Below are 14,540 nucleotides of genomic sequence, written 5' to 3' on the forward strand. Positions count from 1 at the left end.
CAGTCTGTTTTGTCCATGATTAAAGCTTAAGAAGCTGGAGAAAAGTAATTGTATGTTGTCACGTAGTGTGGGGGAGTCCGGCCCTGCACCTCTCTTCCTGGGACCCACGGTGACTCTCGGCCAGCCAGTAAAACAGAAGGTTTATTGGACAACAGGAGCACAGGTTACAGCAGAGCTTGCAGGCACAGTCAGGACCCCTCCACCGAGTCCTTCTGGGCTTTCAGGGTGCTTGGATTCTAGCTAGGATACCCTGAATTCCGCCCACACAGCCCCAAGCCCAAACTCAAACTGCTTCCCTCCTGCCACTCCCTTCCTTTGTCCCCTTCCCGGGCAAAGGTGTTGACCTTTCCCCTCCCTTACCTAGCTCAGGTTACAGGCCCTGGCATCGTCCATCCCCTAAAGTCCTCCCCTGCTCTCCCACTCCCCACACAGACAGTCCCTACTGCATCACATATGTTTTGGTATTTACACTGCCAGTATGAGCTTCTATGAGTTCTTTTCTGTGTCATTTACAATCCTCAGTGGTGTTGGGTAAGGTGCAGGGATGGCGGGGGCGGGGGGAAGTGGGCTATGCTGTTATTGGAGGAGGCAGATGAGTGTAATGGGAGGACTGGGAGGGAAGACCCTTCACATGAATATCCAAGTTTATTATTGTTAAAGAACATTTGTGTATAGAGCATAGTGTTTTATATAGCTAGTAAAAGACAAAGTCCCTGCCCCCAAAAAGTTTACAGTCTAAATTGGTCATGGCAAGACAGGACCTGAGAGGAGATCAGTATAGGCTAAAGGAGGAGAGAGAAATGGAACATACAGAATAAGAGTACTTGTGGCACCTGTGACAGACCCAGGCCAGTGGGGTACAGGAGTCTGGTAGAGGGCAAATATACTGGTCACTGGGTGAGTAGTTTTCTGTTCCCTGAGTGACCAGAGCAGGGGCTGCACTAGAGTAATCAGGAACTTGCTAGAACCAATTAAGGCAGACAGGCTGATTAGATCACCTGCAGCCAATCAAGGCAGGCTAATCAGGGCACCTGGGTTTAAAGAGGAGCTCACTCCAGTCAGGTGGGGGAGAGCCAGAGGAGAGGAAGTGTGTGTGAGGAGCTGGGAGCAAGAGGCACAAGGAGCTGAGAGTGAGAGGGTGTGCTACTGGAGGACTAAGGAGTACAAGCGTTATCAGACACCAGGAGGAAGGTCCTGTGGTGAGGATAAAGAAGGTGTTTGAAGATGGCCATGGGAAAGTAGCCCAAGGAGTTGTAGCTATCATGCAGCTGTTACAGGAGGCACTATAGACAGCTGCAATCCACAGGGCCCTGGGCTGGAACCCGGAGTAGGGGGCGGGCCCAGGTTCCCCCCAAACCTCCCAGCTCCTGATCAGACACAGGAGGAGCTGACCCAGACTGTGGGGAAGATCACTGAGGTGAGAAACTCTGCCAATAAGTGCAGGACCCACCAAGGTAGAGGCGGAACTTTGTCACAAGGTATGTCTACACTGTGGGATTATTCCGATTTTACATAAATCAGTTTTGTAAAACAGATTGTATAAAGTCAAGTGCATGCGGCCACACTAACCATATTAATTCGGTGGTATACGTCCATGTACCGAGGTTAGCGTCGATTTCTGGAGCGTTGCACTGTGGGTAGTTATCCCGTAGCTATCCCATAGTTCCCGCAATCTCCCCCGCCCATTGGAATTCTGGGTTGAGATCCAAATGCATGGTGGTGCAAAAACAGTGTCGCAGGTGATTCTGGGTAAATGTCATCACTCAATCCTTCCTCCGTGAAAGCAACGGCAGACAATCATTTCATGCCCGTTTTCCCTGGATTGCCCTGGCAGATGCCATAGCATGGTAACCATGGAGCCTGTTTTGCCTTTTGTCACTGTCACCGTATGTGTACTGGATGCTGCTGACAGAGGCGGTACTGCAGTGCTACACAGCAGCATTCATTTGCCCTAGCAGGGTAACAGAGATGGTTACCATCCCTATTGCACTGTCTGCCATTGTAAATTGGCGATGAGATGACGGTTATCAATCATTTTGTACCTTTTGCAATTGGAAAGTGGCGATGATCTTTATCAATCATTTTGTACCGTCTGCTGCTGTCATGGGTGGTCCTGGCTGGCCTCACTGAGGTCGGCCGGGGGCGCATGGACAAAAATGGGAATGACTTCCCAGGTCATTCCCTTCTTTATGTTTTGTCTAAAAATAAGAGTCAGTCCTGCCTAGAATATGGGGCAAATCTACTAGACAGCCAGAGAGCACAGCCGCTCCGGGTCAGAGCCCCAGAGATCCCGCAGAAATGATGAGCTGCATGCGATTCTAGGGGGTGCCCCTGCAACAACCCCACCCATTGCTTCCCTCCTCCCACACTGCTCCTGGGCTACCGTGGCAGTGTCTCCCCATTTGTGTGATGAAGTAATAAAGAATGCAGGAATAAGAAACACTGACTTTTTAGCGAGATAAAATGAGGGGGAGGCAGCCTCCAGCTGCCACGATAGTCCAGGCAGGACATTAAAGGGTGAGGGGGAGAGTAGTGCAGCCGCCCGCTGCTATGATAGTCCAGGGAGTACAGAATCTTTTCTTTAGACATGAAAGGGTGCGGGGGGGCCGATGGAGCTCAGGCTCCAACTGCTGCGATGAGGACGGTTACCCACCATTTTGCACCGTCTGCCAGGAATGATGGGGAGTCATTCCCATTTTTATCCAGGCGCCTCTGGCCGACCTCACTGAGGCCAGCCAGGGGCACTCACGGGCTGATGACAGTTTTCCACTGTTTTGTACTGTCTGCCATCAGGAAAGGAAGGGGAGGGGATGCTGCTGTTCAGTGACGCAGCACCGCGTCTACCAGCAGCATGCAGTAGACATACGGTGACATTGAAAAAAGGCGAGAAGTGATTTTTTTCCCTTTTCTTTCACGGGGGGGAGGGGGATAAATTGACGAGATATACCCTGAACCACCCTGGACAATGTTTTTGACCCTTCAGACATTGGGAGCTCAGCCAAGAATGCAAATGCTTTTCGGAGACTGCGGGGACTGTGGGATAGCTGGAGTCCTCAGTCCCCCCTCCCTCCCTCCACGAGCGTCCATTTGATTCTTTGGCTTTCTGTTGCGCTTGTCATGCAGCACTGTGCTGAGTCCCTGCTGTGGCTTCTGTCTATCATAGCCTGGAAATTTTTTCAAATGCTTTGTCATTTCATCTTCTGTAACGGAGCTCTGATAGAACAGATTTGTCTCCCCATACAGCGATCAGATCCAGTATCTCCCGTACGGTCCATGCTGGAGCTCTTTTTGGATTTGGAACTGCATCGCCACCTGTGCTGATCAGAGCTCCACGCTGGGCAAACAGGAAATGAAATTCAAAAGTTCGCAGGGCTTTTCCTGTCTACCTGGCCAGTGCATCCGAGTTCAGATTGCTTTCCAGAGCAGTCACAATGGTGCACTGTGGGATACCACCTAGAGGCCAATACCGTCGATTTGCGGCCACACTAACCCTAATCCGACATAGCAATACCGATTTGAGCAGTACTCCTCTCGTCGGGGAGGACTACAGAAACTGGTTTAAAGAGCCATTTATATCAATATTAAGGGCCTCTTTGTGTGCACGGGTGCAGGGTTAAATCGGTTTAATGCTGCTAAATTTGGTTTAAACGTGTAGTGTAGACCAGGCCACACACCTTAGAGACTAACAAATTTATTTGAGCATAAGCTTTAGTGGGCTACAGCCCGCTTCATCGGGCGCACAGAATAGAACATATAGTGAGGAGATATGTATACATACAGAGAACATGAAAAGGTGGGAGTTGTCCAATCAACTCTAAGAGGCTAATTAATTAAGATGAACTGTTGTCTGCAGGAGAAAAAAAATTGTAGTGATAATCAAGATAGCCCATTTAAGACAATTTGACAAGATATTTAACATGGGGGAAATAGATTCAATGTGTGTAATGGAATGAGGTTGAAGTTGCTTGGGTATCATATTCTGTATCAGTTTAATTTCTGTTTGTTTTTCATCATTTATAGTGCCTTGTAGAAATCCTGCCAACTCTCAAGATAAGTCAAATTAATCTTTGCTAAGAGAATGTAGTAAATACTGAAAAAGAAAACTAGTTCTTGTTCTTGTTTTATTGCTTAGGCCATATCGAAATGGAACTAAACTGGAACCTTGGCAGAGTCTTCCATCCAGGTTCAGCCACAGTCCGGGTGACTGATTTGAGGTGGCAAGGTCTCCTGAATCCTAGCCCATTGGTTAAAGATGATGGAGAGCTACTTATGGATGAATACCTTTCCCCCAGTAAACTGGTGAGTGGCCTCTTGTTTTTGTAATGCAGCTGCGAGGAGCACACTAGCATATAGTCACATTATCCTTGCTTGTTAGCAACTTTAATCAAGATTGGAATAGCTGACAATTAGAATTTCATGTAAAGTGACCTCTGTCTTAAGATCATTTAACATATACATTTGTCTGTTTCATATATAAATATGACCCATGTAGTTCCTTCCATGTTTGTTATTGACCTAGTGAGGCAGGCATAAAATAATGCATGTAGCATAATCATAATTCAAACCAAATCTAATTAATTCTTTCTAAAGTTCATTGAGTTCTATCAGAACATCAGAAGAGGGATTTCTACACGGACTGTGTGGTGGAAATTGGAAACGTAATTAATTTATTTTTTATTCCTGAATAGAGTAAAATCATCCAAACGCCACTCTCACTTGCCTATATGTTAGTCTTGAGAGCCAATTATAAAGTACTGAAAGTATTTTAAGTACTTTCTATATTTATCAAAGTGCCTATAGTTTTCTACTTCTCTCAAAGCATAATTGAAAGCCATTATGCTTTTTGACAAGGGAAAATGATCTTGGTGCAGCCTCTTGTAAGAGAATGATGCGTTGAAATCTATTGTGAAGAAACCCTTTATTTCACAGTGTGACGGTGCCACCCATAAGGCTTTATGGAATATATAAAACATATTCTAGTTATGTCTATATATGTCTATATATATAGACATAACTAGAATGTGTTTTGTTACATGTGCCATGTGACATATCTCTGTAAAGGTCATGATCTATTAATCCTATTTGTATGCATGTTATCATTTTTGTATTTGAAGTTATTAATATTGGCTGCATACTTGTTTGATTCAAAGTAGGCTGTAGTGAAGCAGTTGGTCAGCTTCCAGAGAAAAGACTATTCTCAGTAAGTGCCCCATCAAGAAACACTTAAGCCAACAATGAACTTGGAGACAACAATCCACATCTGGAGTTTCCCAGGAATGTGGATTGACTGATAAGGAACTCCGGGCTGGTCCACACTAGGGGGGAGGAAATCGATCTTAGATACGCAACTTCAGCTACGTGAATAACGTAGCTGAAGTCGAATATCTAAGATCGGATTACTCACCCATCCACACCGTGTGGGATTGATGTTCGCGGCTCTCCGTGTCGATTCCGGAACTCCGTTGGGGTTGATGGAGTTCCGGAATCGATATAAGCGTGCTCGGGGATCGATATATCACGTCTAGATGAGACGCGATATATCGATCCCCGAGCAATCGATTTTAACCCGCCGATACGGCGGGTAGTCTGGACGTGGCCTCAGTCATGCATGGACATGTGACTTGCCTGGGTGACTCCAATACTTCATTTTGTAGCTGGACTTTGCATAGGAGGGAGGAGGGGGTCAAGAGAACGTCTATTTAAGCCCAAAGGAGACCCTCCATTTTGTCTTCAGCTGGCTAAAGAGAGAGCCTCTCCACCCCCAAAGATATCTGAAAGAAACTGGAACAAAGGACAGTGACTGTATGGGGCGTGAGTGGTTGCTGGACCTAGACTAAAAGGAGATTAATCTGTAAAAGGAAGCAGTCTGGAACTGGTGAGGATCTTATCTGTATTCAGTTTCTTACTGTATTAGACATAGACTGGCGTGTTTTATTTTATTTTGCTTGGTAATTCACTTTGTTTTGTCTGTTACTACTTGAAACCACTTAAATCCTACTTTCCATATTTAATAAAATTACTTTTTACTTATTAATTAACCCAGAGTATGTTTAATACCTGGGTGGGCAAACAGTTGTGCATATCTCTCTATGAGTCTATGAGTCTATCAGTGTTATAGAGGGTAAACAATTTGAGTTTACCCTCCATAAGCTTTATACAGGGTAAAATGGATTTGTTTGGGTTTAGACCCCATTGGGAGTTGGGCATCTGAGTGTTAAAGACAGGAACACCTCTGTTAGCTGCCTTTAGGTAAACCTACAGCTGTTAGGGGATGTGATTCATACCAGGGTTTGCAGCAGGCTAGCAAGGCTGGCTCAAACCAGGCAGAGTACTGAAGTCCTAAGCTGACGGGGCAGGAAAGCAGGGGCAGAAGTTGTCTTGGCACATTGGATGGCAGCTCTCAAGGGGGGTTCTGTGATCCAACCCATCACACACAGTATATTGTATTTACTGAGTAGTAGTGAAGAACAGAAACCTTTGGGGTTCTGAGAAGCTGAGAAATGCTGCGGTGTGGAGAGCTAAGCAACAGAGAAGTTGCAATAAAGACTGCACCTTTCTGCGTGTCACAAAGCTGAGTTTCATGGCAGAACTTTGTACAAGAGTGATGGGGCTGAGGTTGTGTTTTGGACAGGCCAGGGGAGTGGTGGGAATATGGTCATTGCATCTGTGAACTGCCTAGACCCACTGGACCTCAACTCCAGATTTGTGGAAGGGTAAGTTGATGACAACTAAAAAGCCAAATGAGAAATCAGTCATAGCTCTAGGAAGAACAGAACTCTAACTCTGGTAAGTTTAAGTGCTCTTCTGCATTCTGCTCTACAAAGTACAGTGCAAGCACTCTGCTACTGGCTGTATACAGTAGCTCCTAGAGTCACGTGATTACCTCAGGTTCTAAGCTTTCATTTTAAGAAAGCAAAAGCAATTTTGTAGCCCTCACAGTTGGGAAGAGAAGATTGAACATGTGACCTGAGTGTAATCAATACAGTGATGTTTGCTTGAGTTTGCAGACAGCTTCTGTCAATAGCTCTGAGCGGTGAAGAAGTGCAGTGGACCTGGCCACCTATACAGATCCACCCATCTGCTGTAAGTAGTGAGGGGCACCTCCGCTGCCACCACCTCTCTGGGGTAAGAGGTGAATCCTGTTGTTCCCAGGGGTGAAAGTAACTTAAAGGACTTACTGATATGCTGGAGTCCTGAGTTGGGTGTGGCCTCAACCGGAAGAGACGTGGCCTTTCAAGATTTAAAAGAGCCCCAGGAACTTTAAATTACTCCAGAGCTACCCACTGCAGAGGCGCTGGGAGCCCTGGGGCTGAGGGGCGAATTAAAGGGCCTGGGGCTCTGGCCGTCGCGGAGCTCCAGGCCCTTTAAATCACCGCGGGAGCCCTGCGGGCGGCAGGGCTCGGGCTAGGACTGGAGTAGCGGTGGCAGGGCTCCTGCAGTGATTTAAAGGGCCCGGGGCTCTGGCCGCTGTGGCATATATAAGTTTTTTTTTATATAGATAGATAGATAGATGGTGTGGACTAAAAAGTGTCCAGAATTTTATGCAGTGCTGTTGTAGCCAGGTCAGTCCCAGGATATTAGAGAATCAAGGTGGGTGAGGTAATTTATTTTATTGGACCAATTTCTGTTGGTGAGAGAGACAAGCATCAGAGCTACACAGAGTTCTTCACCTTGAATGGTCCCTTAGGGTACGTCCAGACGGGTAGCGATTGACTTATGGAACATGCCCCCGTCGACTCCAGAACTCCACCAGAGCGAGCAGCGGTAGCAGAATCGACGGGAGAGCCGCGGCCGTCGATCTTGTGCTGTGAGGACGGGAGGTAAGTCGGAATAAGATACGTTGACTTCAGCTACGGTATTCCTGTAGCTGAAGTTGCGTATCTTACATCGACGCCCCCTGCCCTCCAGTGTAGACCAGGCCTTAGAATATGTGCTAACTACTTATGGTAAATGATCTGTTCCACCTTGCATTTTGCGGTGACACTCTAAGTACCTTTCCCAGACCTGAGGAGAAGCTGTGTAGTTCAAAAACTTGTGTCTCTCACCAACAGAAGTTGGTCCAATAAAAGATATTGCCTGACTCACCTTGTCTCTCTAAAGTAGCCTTTTGCTTTCTTAGGGAGCCTTATCCAAACCCACTGAAGTCAATGAAAAGATACCTATGGACTTCAGTGGGTTTTGGATAAGGTTTTAAGACATTACTTCAGCCAGCATGTATCCCTTCTCTTTCCAAAGCCTTATTGCTTTTTATTAAATAATAAACTATTGTGAGAAAAGCTTTAATGTTACCATCATCCCTAGCAACTGAAATTTCATTATACACTTTATTTTTTGTATTAACAGCCAGTTAGATCCTCCTACAAATATGAATCTCTTCCTTTTTTTCAGGTTTCAGAGTGGCAGCCATTTTAGTCTGTAGCAGCAAAAAGAACGAGGAGTATTTTTGGCACCTTAGAGACTAACAAATGTATTTGGGCATAAGCCTTCGTGGGCTAAAACCCACTTCATCAGATGCATACAGTGGAAAATACAGTAGGAAGATACACACCTCTACCTCGATATAACACGACCCGATATAACACGAATTCGAATATAATGCGGCAAAGCAGTGCCCGGGGGGTGGCGTATGCATTCTGGTGGATCAGCGCAAGATCAATATATCCGTTTCACCTATAAGTGGTAATATTTTTTTGGCTCCCGAGAACAGCGTTATATCGAGGTAGACGTGTATATACACAGAGAACATGAAAAAACGGATGTTGTGGCAACATCCTTTTTTTCATGTTCTCTGTGTATATATATCTTCCTACTGTATTTTGTACTGCATGCATCCAGTGAAGTGGGTTTTAGCCCATGAAAGCTTATGCCTAAATACATTTGTTAGTCTCTAAGGTGCCACAAGTACTCCTCATTCTTTTTTTCCTTTTTTTCAGTGAAGCTAAAGCAGTTTACTTTGTGTCCACACCCTAGTGGATTGGATCAGGTCCAAGTACTTCAAGGTTGCATGTTTTCATATTGATAGGGAAGCCCACTTATCAGAACAAGTATTAAATGAATGTGTTTTGTCTATCTGATTTCTACTGTATATGGTCACTTATTTGCCCTGGAACCTGACTTTTGTGTTGGCATTATTGGAACACACTTCCTCTTCAAAGGAAAAATTATATGACATTGTCAAGGAAACATTAACAATGTTTACAGCTTGTTTTAATAATATATCTAAGTTATCTATTCTTTGACCTTTATGTTAATCAAGTTGAAACAGCTGCTTCCATAAAGTCACTTCCTCAGCTTTTTCAAATGTAAAAATAGAGCCACTGCTCAAACACTTAATCTGAAACAAATCTTCATGTGAGAAGCTTTTAAAACAACCACATGCCATTAATTATCAAGATGTGTGAAAGGCTTTGTTTTATTTTTAAAAGCATATTTACAGTATCTTTCTTTTTGGGTGTTATTTCTGTGTTATAATCTCTGCAGTCTTCCAAAAAAAAAAATTGAATACAAGAGTGAAATTAAAATAAAATTCTCACACACACACTAAAGCCAGATGTATTTTTCATTCATGTAAGAACACGCTTAGGACCTGATCTTTCAAACTGTTGCGTGTGGGCAGACCTCTGCGCCTGCACTGAGCTCCACCAATGGGTCTTTGTACAGACTCAGGAAGTTGCAGGATCAGGAGCCTTATTCCCTCTCCCTCCGCCCCCCCCGCCCCGCACACACACACCCCGTGAAGCATTGTGTAAGCCCCCACTGAAATCTGTGATGCTCCATGCAGGCACAGGGATCCAGCTGCACAAAACATGTTGCAGGCTCAGGCTTTACTTCTTGGTTTATAGCTCTACAGGGTGTTCCACTCTTGCATCTGATTCTTGTTTTATGGAGGCACGGTTGGTTTAAGGAAATATTGGTGTTACCTTCGTGGTATAGTTTGATTCTTTTTATTAGTGTTCTCTCTGTGTGAAATCCCCCAGTGAAGATTTCAGATTAAGGATTGGTGAAGAGGCTCTGTTGCTAAAGACTCTCAAAGTGGTGCAATATTTCTGTTGTTTTGCCCCTTTGAAAGGTTTTTTTTTTTTTTCTTACGGATGGAAAGAATTTGGCCCAAACTGCTTAACTGTGAGGAAAATACTCAAAGTGTAATGCTTAGGCCTTGGCTACACTGGCACTTTACAGCGCTGCAACTTTCTCGCTCAGTGGTGTGAAAAAAACACCCCCCAGAGCGCTGCAGGATACAGCGCTGTAAAGTGCCAGTGTAAACAGTTACACAGCGCTGGGAGCACGGCTCCCAGTGCTGCAAGCTAATCCCCATGAGGAGCTGGAGTACGTGCAGCGCTGGGAGAGCATATAGCACATGAAATACATCCCAACCTCTCTACAGCAATGGAGCTCTCTCCCAGCGCTTGTGCTGCGACCACACTCGCACTTCAAAACGCTGCCACGGCAGCGCTTTGAAGTTTCAAGTGTAGGCAAGCCCTAAGTTTGTCAGGTCCGTACCGCAGACTTCCCATTTGGTTTGGTTCTGTATTGAAAGTAATGGTTGCACCTGGCTTGAATCACTAGTTTGACATTCAATTTTGAGAGACAAACCTTATGTGGGTGTCAGGAAGAATCAGCTCTCCCTTGGCAGATTAAGTCCATTTTAGAAAGTCAAATGCTCTTCCAGATATTTCATATTATTAAAAATAATCTTTTCTGTGACATTCTATACTTTGAGGGAGCGTACTATAACCCCCATATTCCTCATTGTCATATAATCGTGATCTTACATAGAAAGTATCCCTTGTAAGGTATCAGGGGAAAGGTTATGATCTGCTGAAAGTCATTTCTCTATCCATATATGTGTATCATTAATGCACATAAGTTATGAGAATTGTGTTGTATGGTGGTCACTAAAATATGCTGTAAGTTGGGGAATCAGCCAGACTTTAGCTCCCCAGAGGCAACAGCAAGGAAAGTAACCAATGCCCAGGTGGGGTGTCAAACAGCAAGGGAGCTACAATGCAATAACTCACCTGCATGAGGCCACACCAGGGGAATTGCTCGACCTTGCTTGGAGAGACTCAGCAATGCCCCCAGACATGCCTGGATTTGTGCTCCCCGAGCACATGGACTGAGGGTATAAAACAGACAGAGTGGATACATACTGGGCCCATCTCCTTCCCCCACCTTCGCTGCAAGCAACTAAGGGCTTGTCTACACTGGCAATTTACAGCGCTGCAACTTCCTTGCTCAGGGGTGTGAAAAAACACCCCCCTGAGTGCAGCAAGTTTCAGCGCCAGTATAAACAATGCCCCAGCACTGAGAGCCGCACTCCCAGCGCTGGTAGCTATGCTTCTCATTGAGGTGGGGGTTTTTTAGAGCACTGAGAGAGATCTCTCCTTGTGCTATGTCGCGACCACAAGGCATGTTAAAGCCGTGGCAGTGCTTTAGCGGTGCCAGTGTAGACTAGCCCTAAGACACTGAGAAGAAGACAAGACTCCAGCAGAGGAGATTGGCCCAGGTTTAAGGAACAAACCTGTATATTAAGGACTGCAATATCCAGTGGAATGAGAAAAACTGCTTAATTTAGATGTTGCCTAGTCTAATAGGGTTGAGAGTTTAGACTGCGTGCTTATATTTTCTTTTCTTTTGGTAACCACTCTGACTTTTTGCCTATCACTTAATATCACTTAAAATCTACCTTTTATAGTCAATACATTTGTTTAATTGTTTATATGTACTCACTGGTAAAGATAAAGTGGTGGGCAAATCTACTCAGGTTGGCAAAGGCTGGTGTATGTCCATTTTCCATTGTTGAAGTGGTGAACTAATTAATAAATTTGCACTGCCCATCCTGAGCAGTGCAAGACAGTATATTCCTGGAGTCCAGTGCTGAACGATGGGGGGATTTGGCTGGTGCCTTTCTCTGTGTGATTCATGGGTGGGTCTGGAAGCAATCATGCAATCTAGCTGGGTGTGGGGCTCCACATGCTGTTGTGCTGAGTGATCACAACTCCTGGAGGGGTTGCTGCTGTTCACTAGCAAGGCATTGTGAGAGACAGTCTAGGCTGGGAGAGTTCAGGGGGCACAGTCCCAGGCTGCATCCTGGTCCCAGGCTGCACCGTACAGGGATTCCATCACAACTTCTAGTTCTGAATTTCTGATGCTGTCAAGGTTTGTGTGTGTGATCTCTACAGCCGAAAGGAAACATTTTGCTTGTCTTGATTTTTATTGATCTTGCTCCATTACCTTGCCTGATAAATTGCAGCAGTGTTTTGCTCTGCAAAGTGATATACACATATTCAGACGTGGTTGTTACTTCCATTGCTGTAGAGAGGTTGGGATGTATTTCATGTGCTATATGCTCATTCTCTTGGGAGAAAAGAATATATCGGAGGGTCCTGCATCTACAGATTGGATTCTTACTGAACTGACTAAATACTTTCCTTTCCTTTTTTTGCTTGGCTGAAAGTTTGCCTCTGAGGTGAAAACAAAATAAATTTGACAAGAAAGCCACAGATGGAGCAAACAAATGCAAAATCTTGATGAACGATTACAAATGTGGTAAAGGTCTAGAAGAAAGAGAGAGGGGGAATTAGTTTCACTGGGATTTTATGACTCTCTGCGCTAGTGTAGCTCACTATGGATGTTAAGGAATCTCTGCGCCAAGACCCCATTTAGTCTGTCTTTTCTTTTATGCATTTTTACCTAATTTTTAATACTATTAGAAAGTATAGTGAAAGCTTGCATCTGTTGTAATAGAGTGTTTATCCTGCTGTTTAAACATCTGACGTTGCATACTGAAAACATCCTGACAAAAATCTTGATCATTTTGTTCATTAATTAGATTTTGATTTTACACAGTCATGTCTGCTTAGCTAATATACCATAATAACAAATTAAAAATTCTTATCATGTCATATCATGTGAGTTTGTTGCCTCAATGTTGTATCACTGTAGCCTTAACTATTTGGTAGGTAAACAAGGTCAAGAATCATTGCATAACAAGTAGATCTTTTGGTATATCTTTTGGTGTATCTACCCATGAGGAGAGGGAGAATCTTTAAAACAAATTAAAAACAAAAACGGATACATTTTTATATCTCTTCCTCACCCATTCTGGCAAAAACCTTGAATGTTGTTGTATACAATTACAACTGAGAATTTATTACAGAAAATATAAGAACTGATATTGGGAGATGCTCAGCACCTCTTGAAAGGTCCTGAGTGCTGTAAATTTCTTTTAGTCAGGGTCATTGAAGGTTCTCAGCAACTCAGCATGGAAAATATGCTGTTGAGTAGTTAAGCATTTAAGCGCCAATCCTGCAGGTTCCATCCTCATCTTAAACTCTGCCACCAGTACCCTCTCCTACTCTCCACATAAAGACCAGGAAACGCTCCATTCCCACCCATCTTCCTTCCATCCACACGCTTGATTATATGTTGGAGGCCCAGCATCAGCTGGAAGGGAGAGTAGGTAATGCATATGCACAAGGTGGCAGAATGAAAGTTAGTGTAGCAATGCTGGGTGTTTCCAGCCTATACATGGGGGGCATATGGCGGACAGAAGAAAGGTTCATAATGGAACCTTAACTGAGAATTTCCTGACTTTGTATTGTGTAAATTCTCAATTATAAAGTTCTAGTAAATTTTTAATTTTAAGAGGAATTAATTATTAGCCTTATAGCAATGTTAACATTTTTTTGTGGGGGAGTTTAAGCTACAGTTGGAAACATGAGCTTAGAATATCTGTGAAAAGCAAAAAACATGAATGGACATGACTCCAGTATTTGCATACGGGTATGTATTTAGTCAGAAAATAAGCTCATTACTAAGGAATTCCTAAATTTGTCAAATTAAGCAGAACCGGCAGAACAAATGTACAGCTTGGAAAAGCTTCTGTGACAACTGTACACAACTTGTTCTTCAAGGCTTTGTATAGCATCTCTGCTTGTAGAGGAGTACATAAAAAATCTGAGGAATAACGAAAACATTAGTTGTATGCACTAGTATTAAACAAATGTTACTTGCAGTTAAGGAATTTATATAGAGAGGTTTCAAGAGGGACTAGAATCTAATTTCCTAGCATTCCCAGGTGACTGTTCTGGCAGATGAGAAGCGCTGCCAGATCAGAAAACTTTTATTTTATTTTAACTCAGAACTCTGTTAAATATTTATTGCCTTTACTTGTCATTAGGAAGAATAGCTTTCTAAACTAGTGCAAACTTTACCATTAAATCCCTGTCAGCCCCTTCTGGTGATAGGAGTGGTGCATAAGACACCATGGAGTATTTTGCTAAAAATACTGGCGGTTTAGATTACTAATTGTCCCTACAGTTTCACATGGGAAAATGCTTTGAGACGTTTGTTCTTTAGGGAGGCACAGAGATGTCACGTGAACTTTATGCGTCTCTGTTATACTGACAATACATCAGTACTCAAGGAATTGCAAAGTACTTTTCACAGAAATCTCTCCTCATAAATAAATAGTACATGCTCAGAAATTCATTTGTTTAACCTCTGTTGTATAGAAAACTTAGGGCAGCCCATTGGGT

General features: G+C 43.9%; 1 protein-coding gene across 4 annotated transcripts in view; it reads left to right on the forward strand.

Annotated features, from left to right (window-relative positions):
• The window catches only part of LRRC56 (leucine rich repeat containing 56), a 119,708-nt gene that overhangs the window by 15,693 nt on the left and 89,475 nt on the right, over positions 1-14,540 (forward strand). For all 4 annotated transcript variants that reach the window (XM_050952863.1, XM_050952864.1, XM_050952862.1 and 1 more), the window contains one exon: positions 4,133-4,299. In XM_050952863.1, coding sequence (XP_050808820.1) covers positions 4,144-4,299 — 156 coding nt within the window. In that variant the 5' untranslated portion in view covers positions 4,133-4,143. The remainder of the gene's footprint in view (positions 1-4,132; positions 4,300-14,540) is intronic.

The sequence above is a fragment of the Gopherus flavomarginatus genome, chromosome 5, assembly GCF_025201925.1.
Source record: "Gopherus flavomarginatus isolate rGopFla2 chromosome 5, rGopFla2.mat.asm, whole genome shotgun sequence".
In the NCBI taxonomy this organism is placed as follows: Eukaryota; Metazoa; Chordata; order Testudines; family Testudinidae; genus Gopherus; species Gopherus flavomarginatus.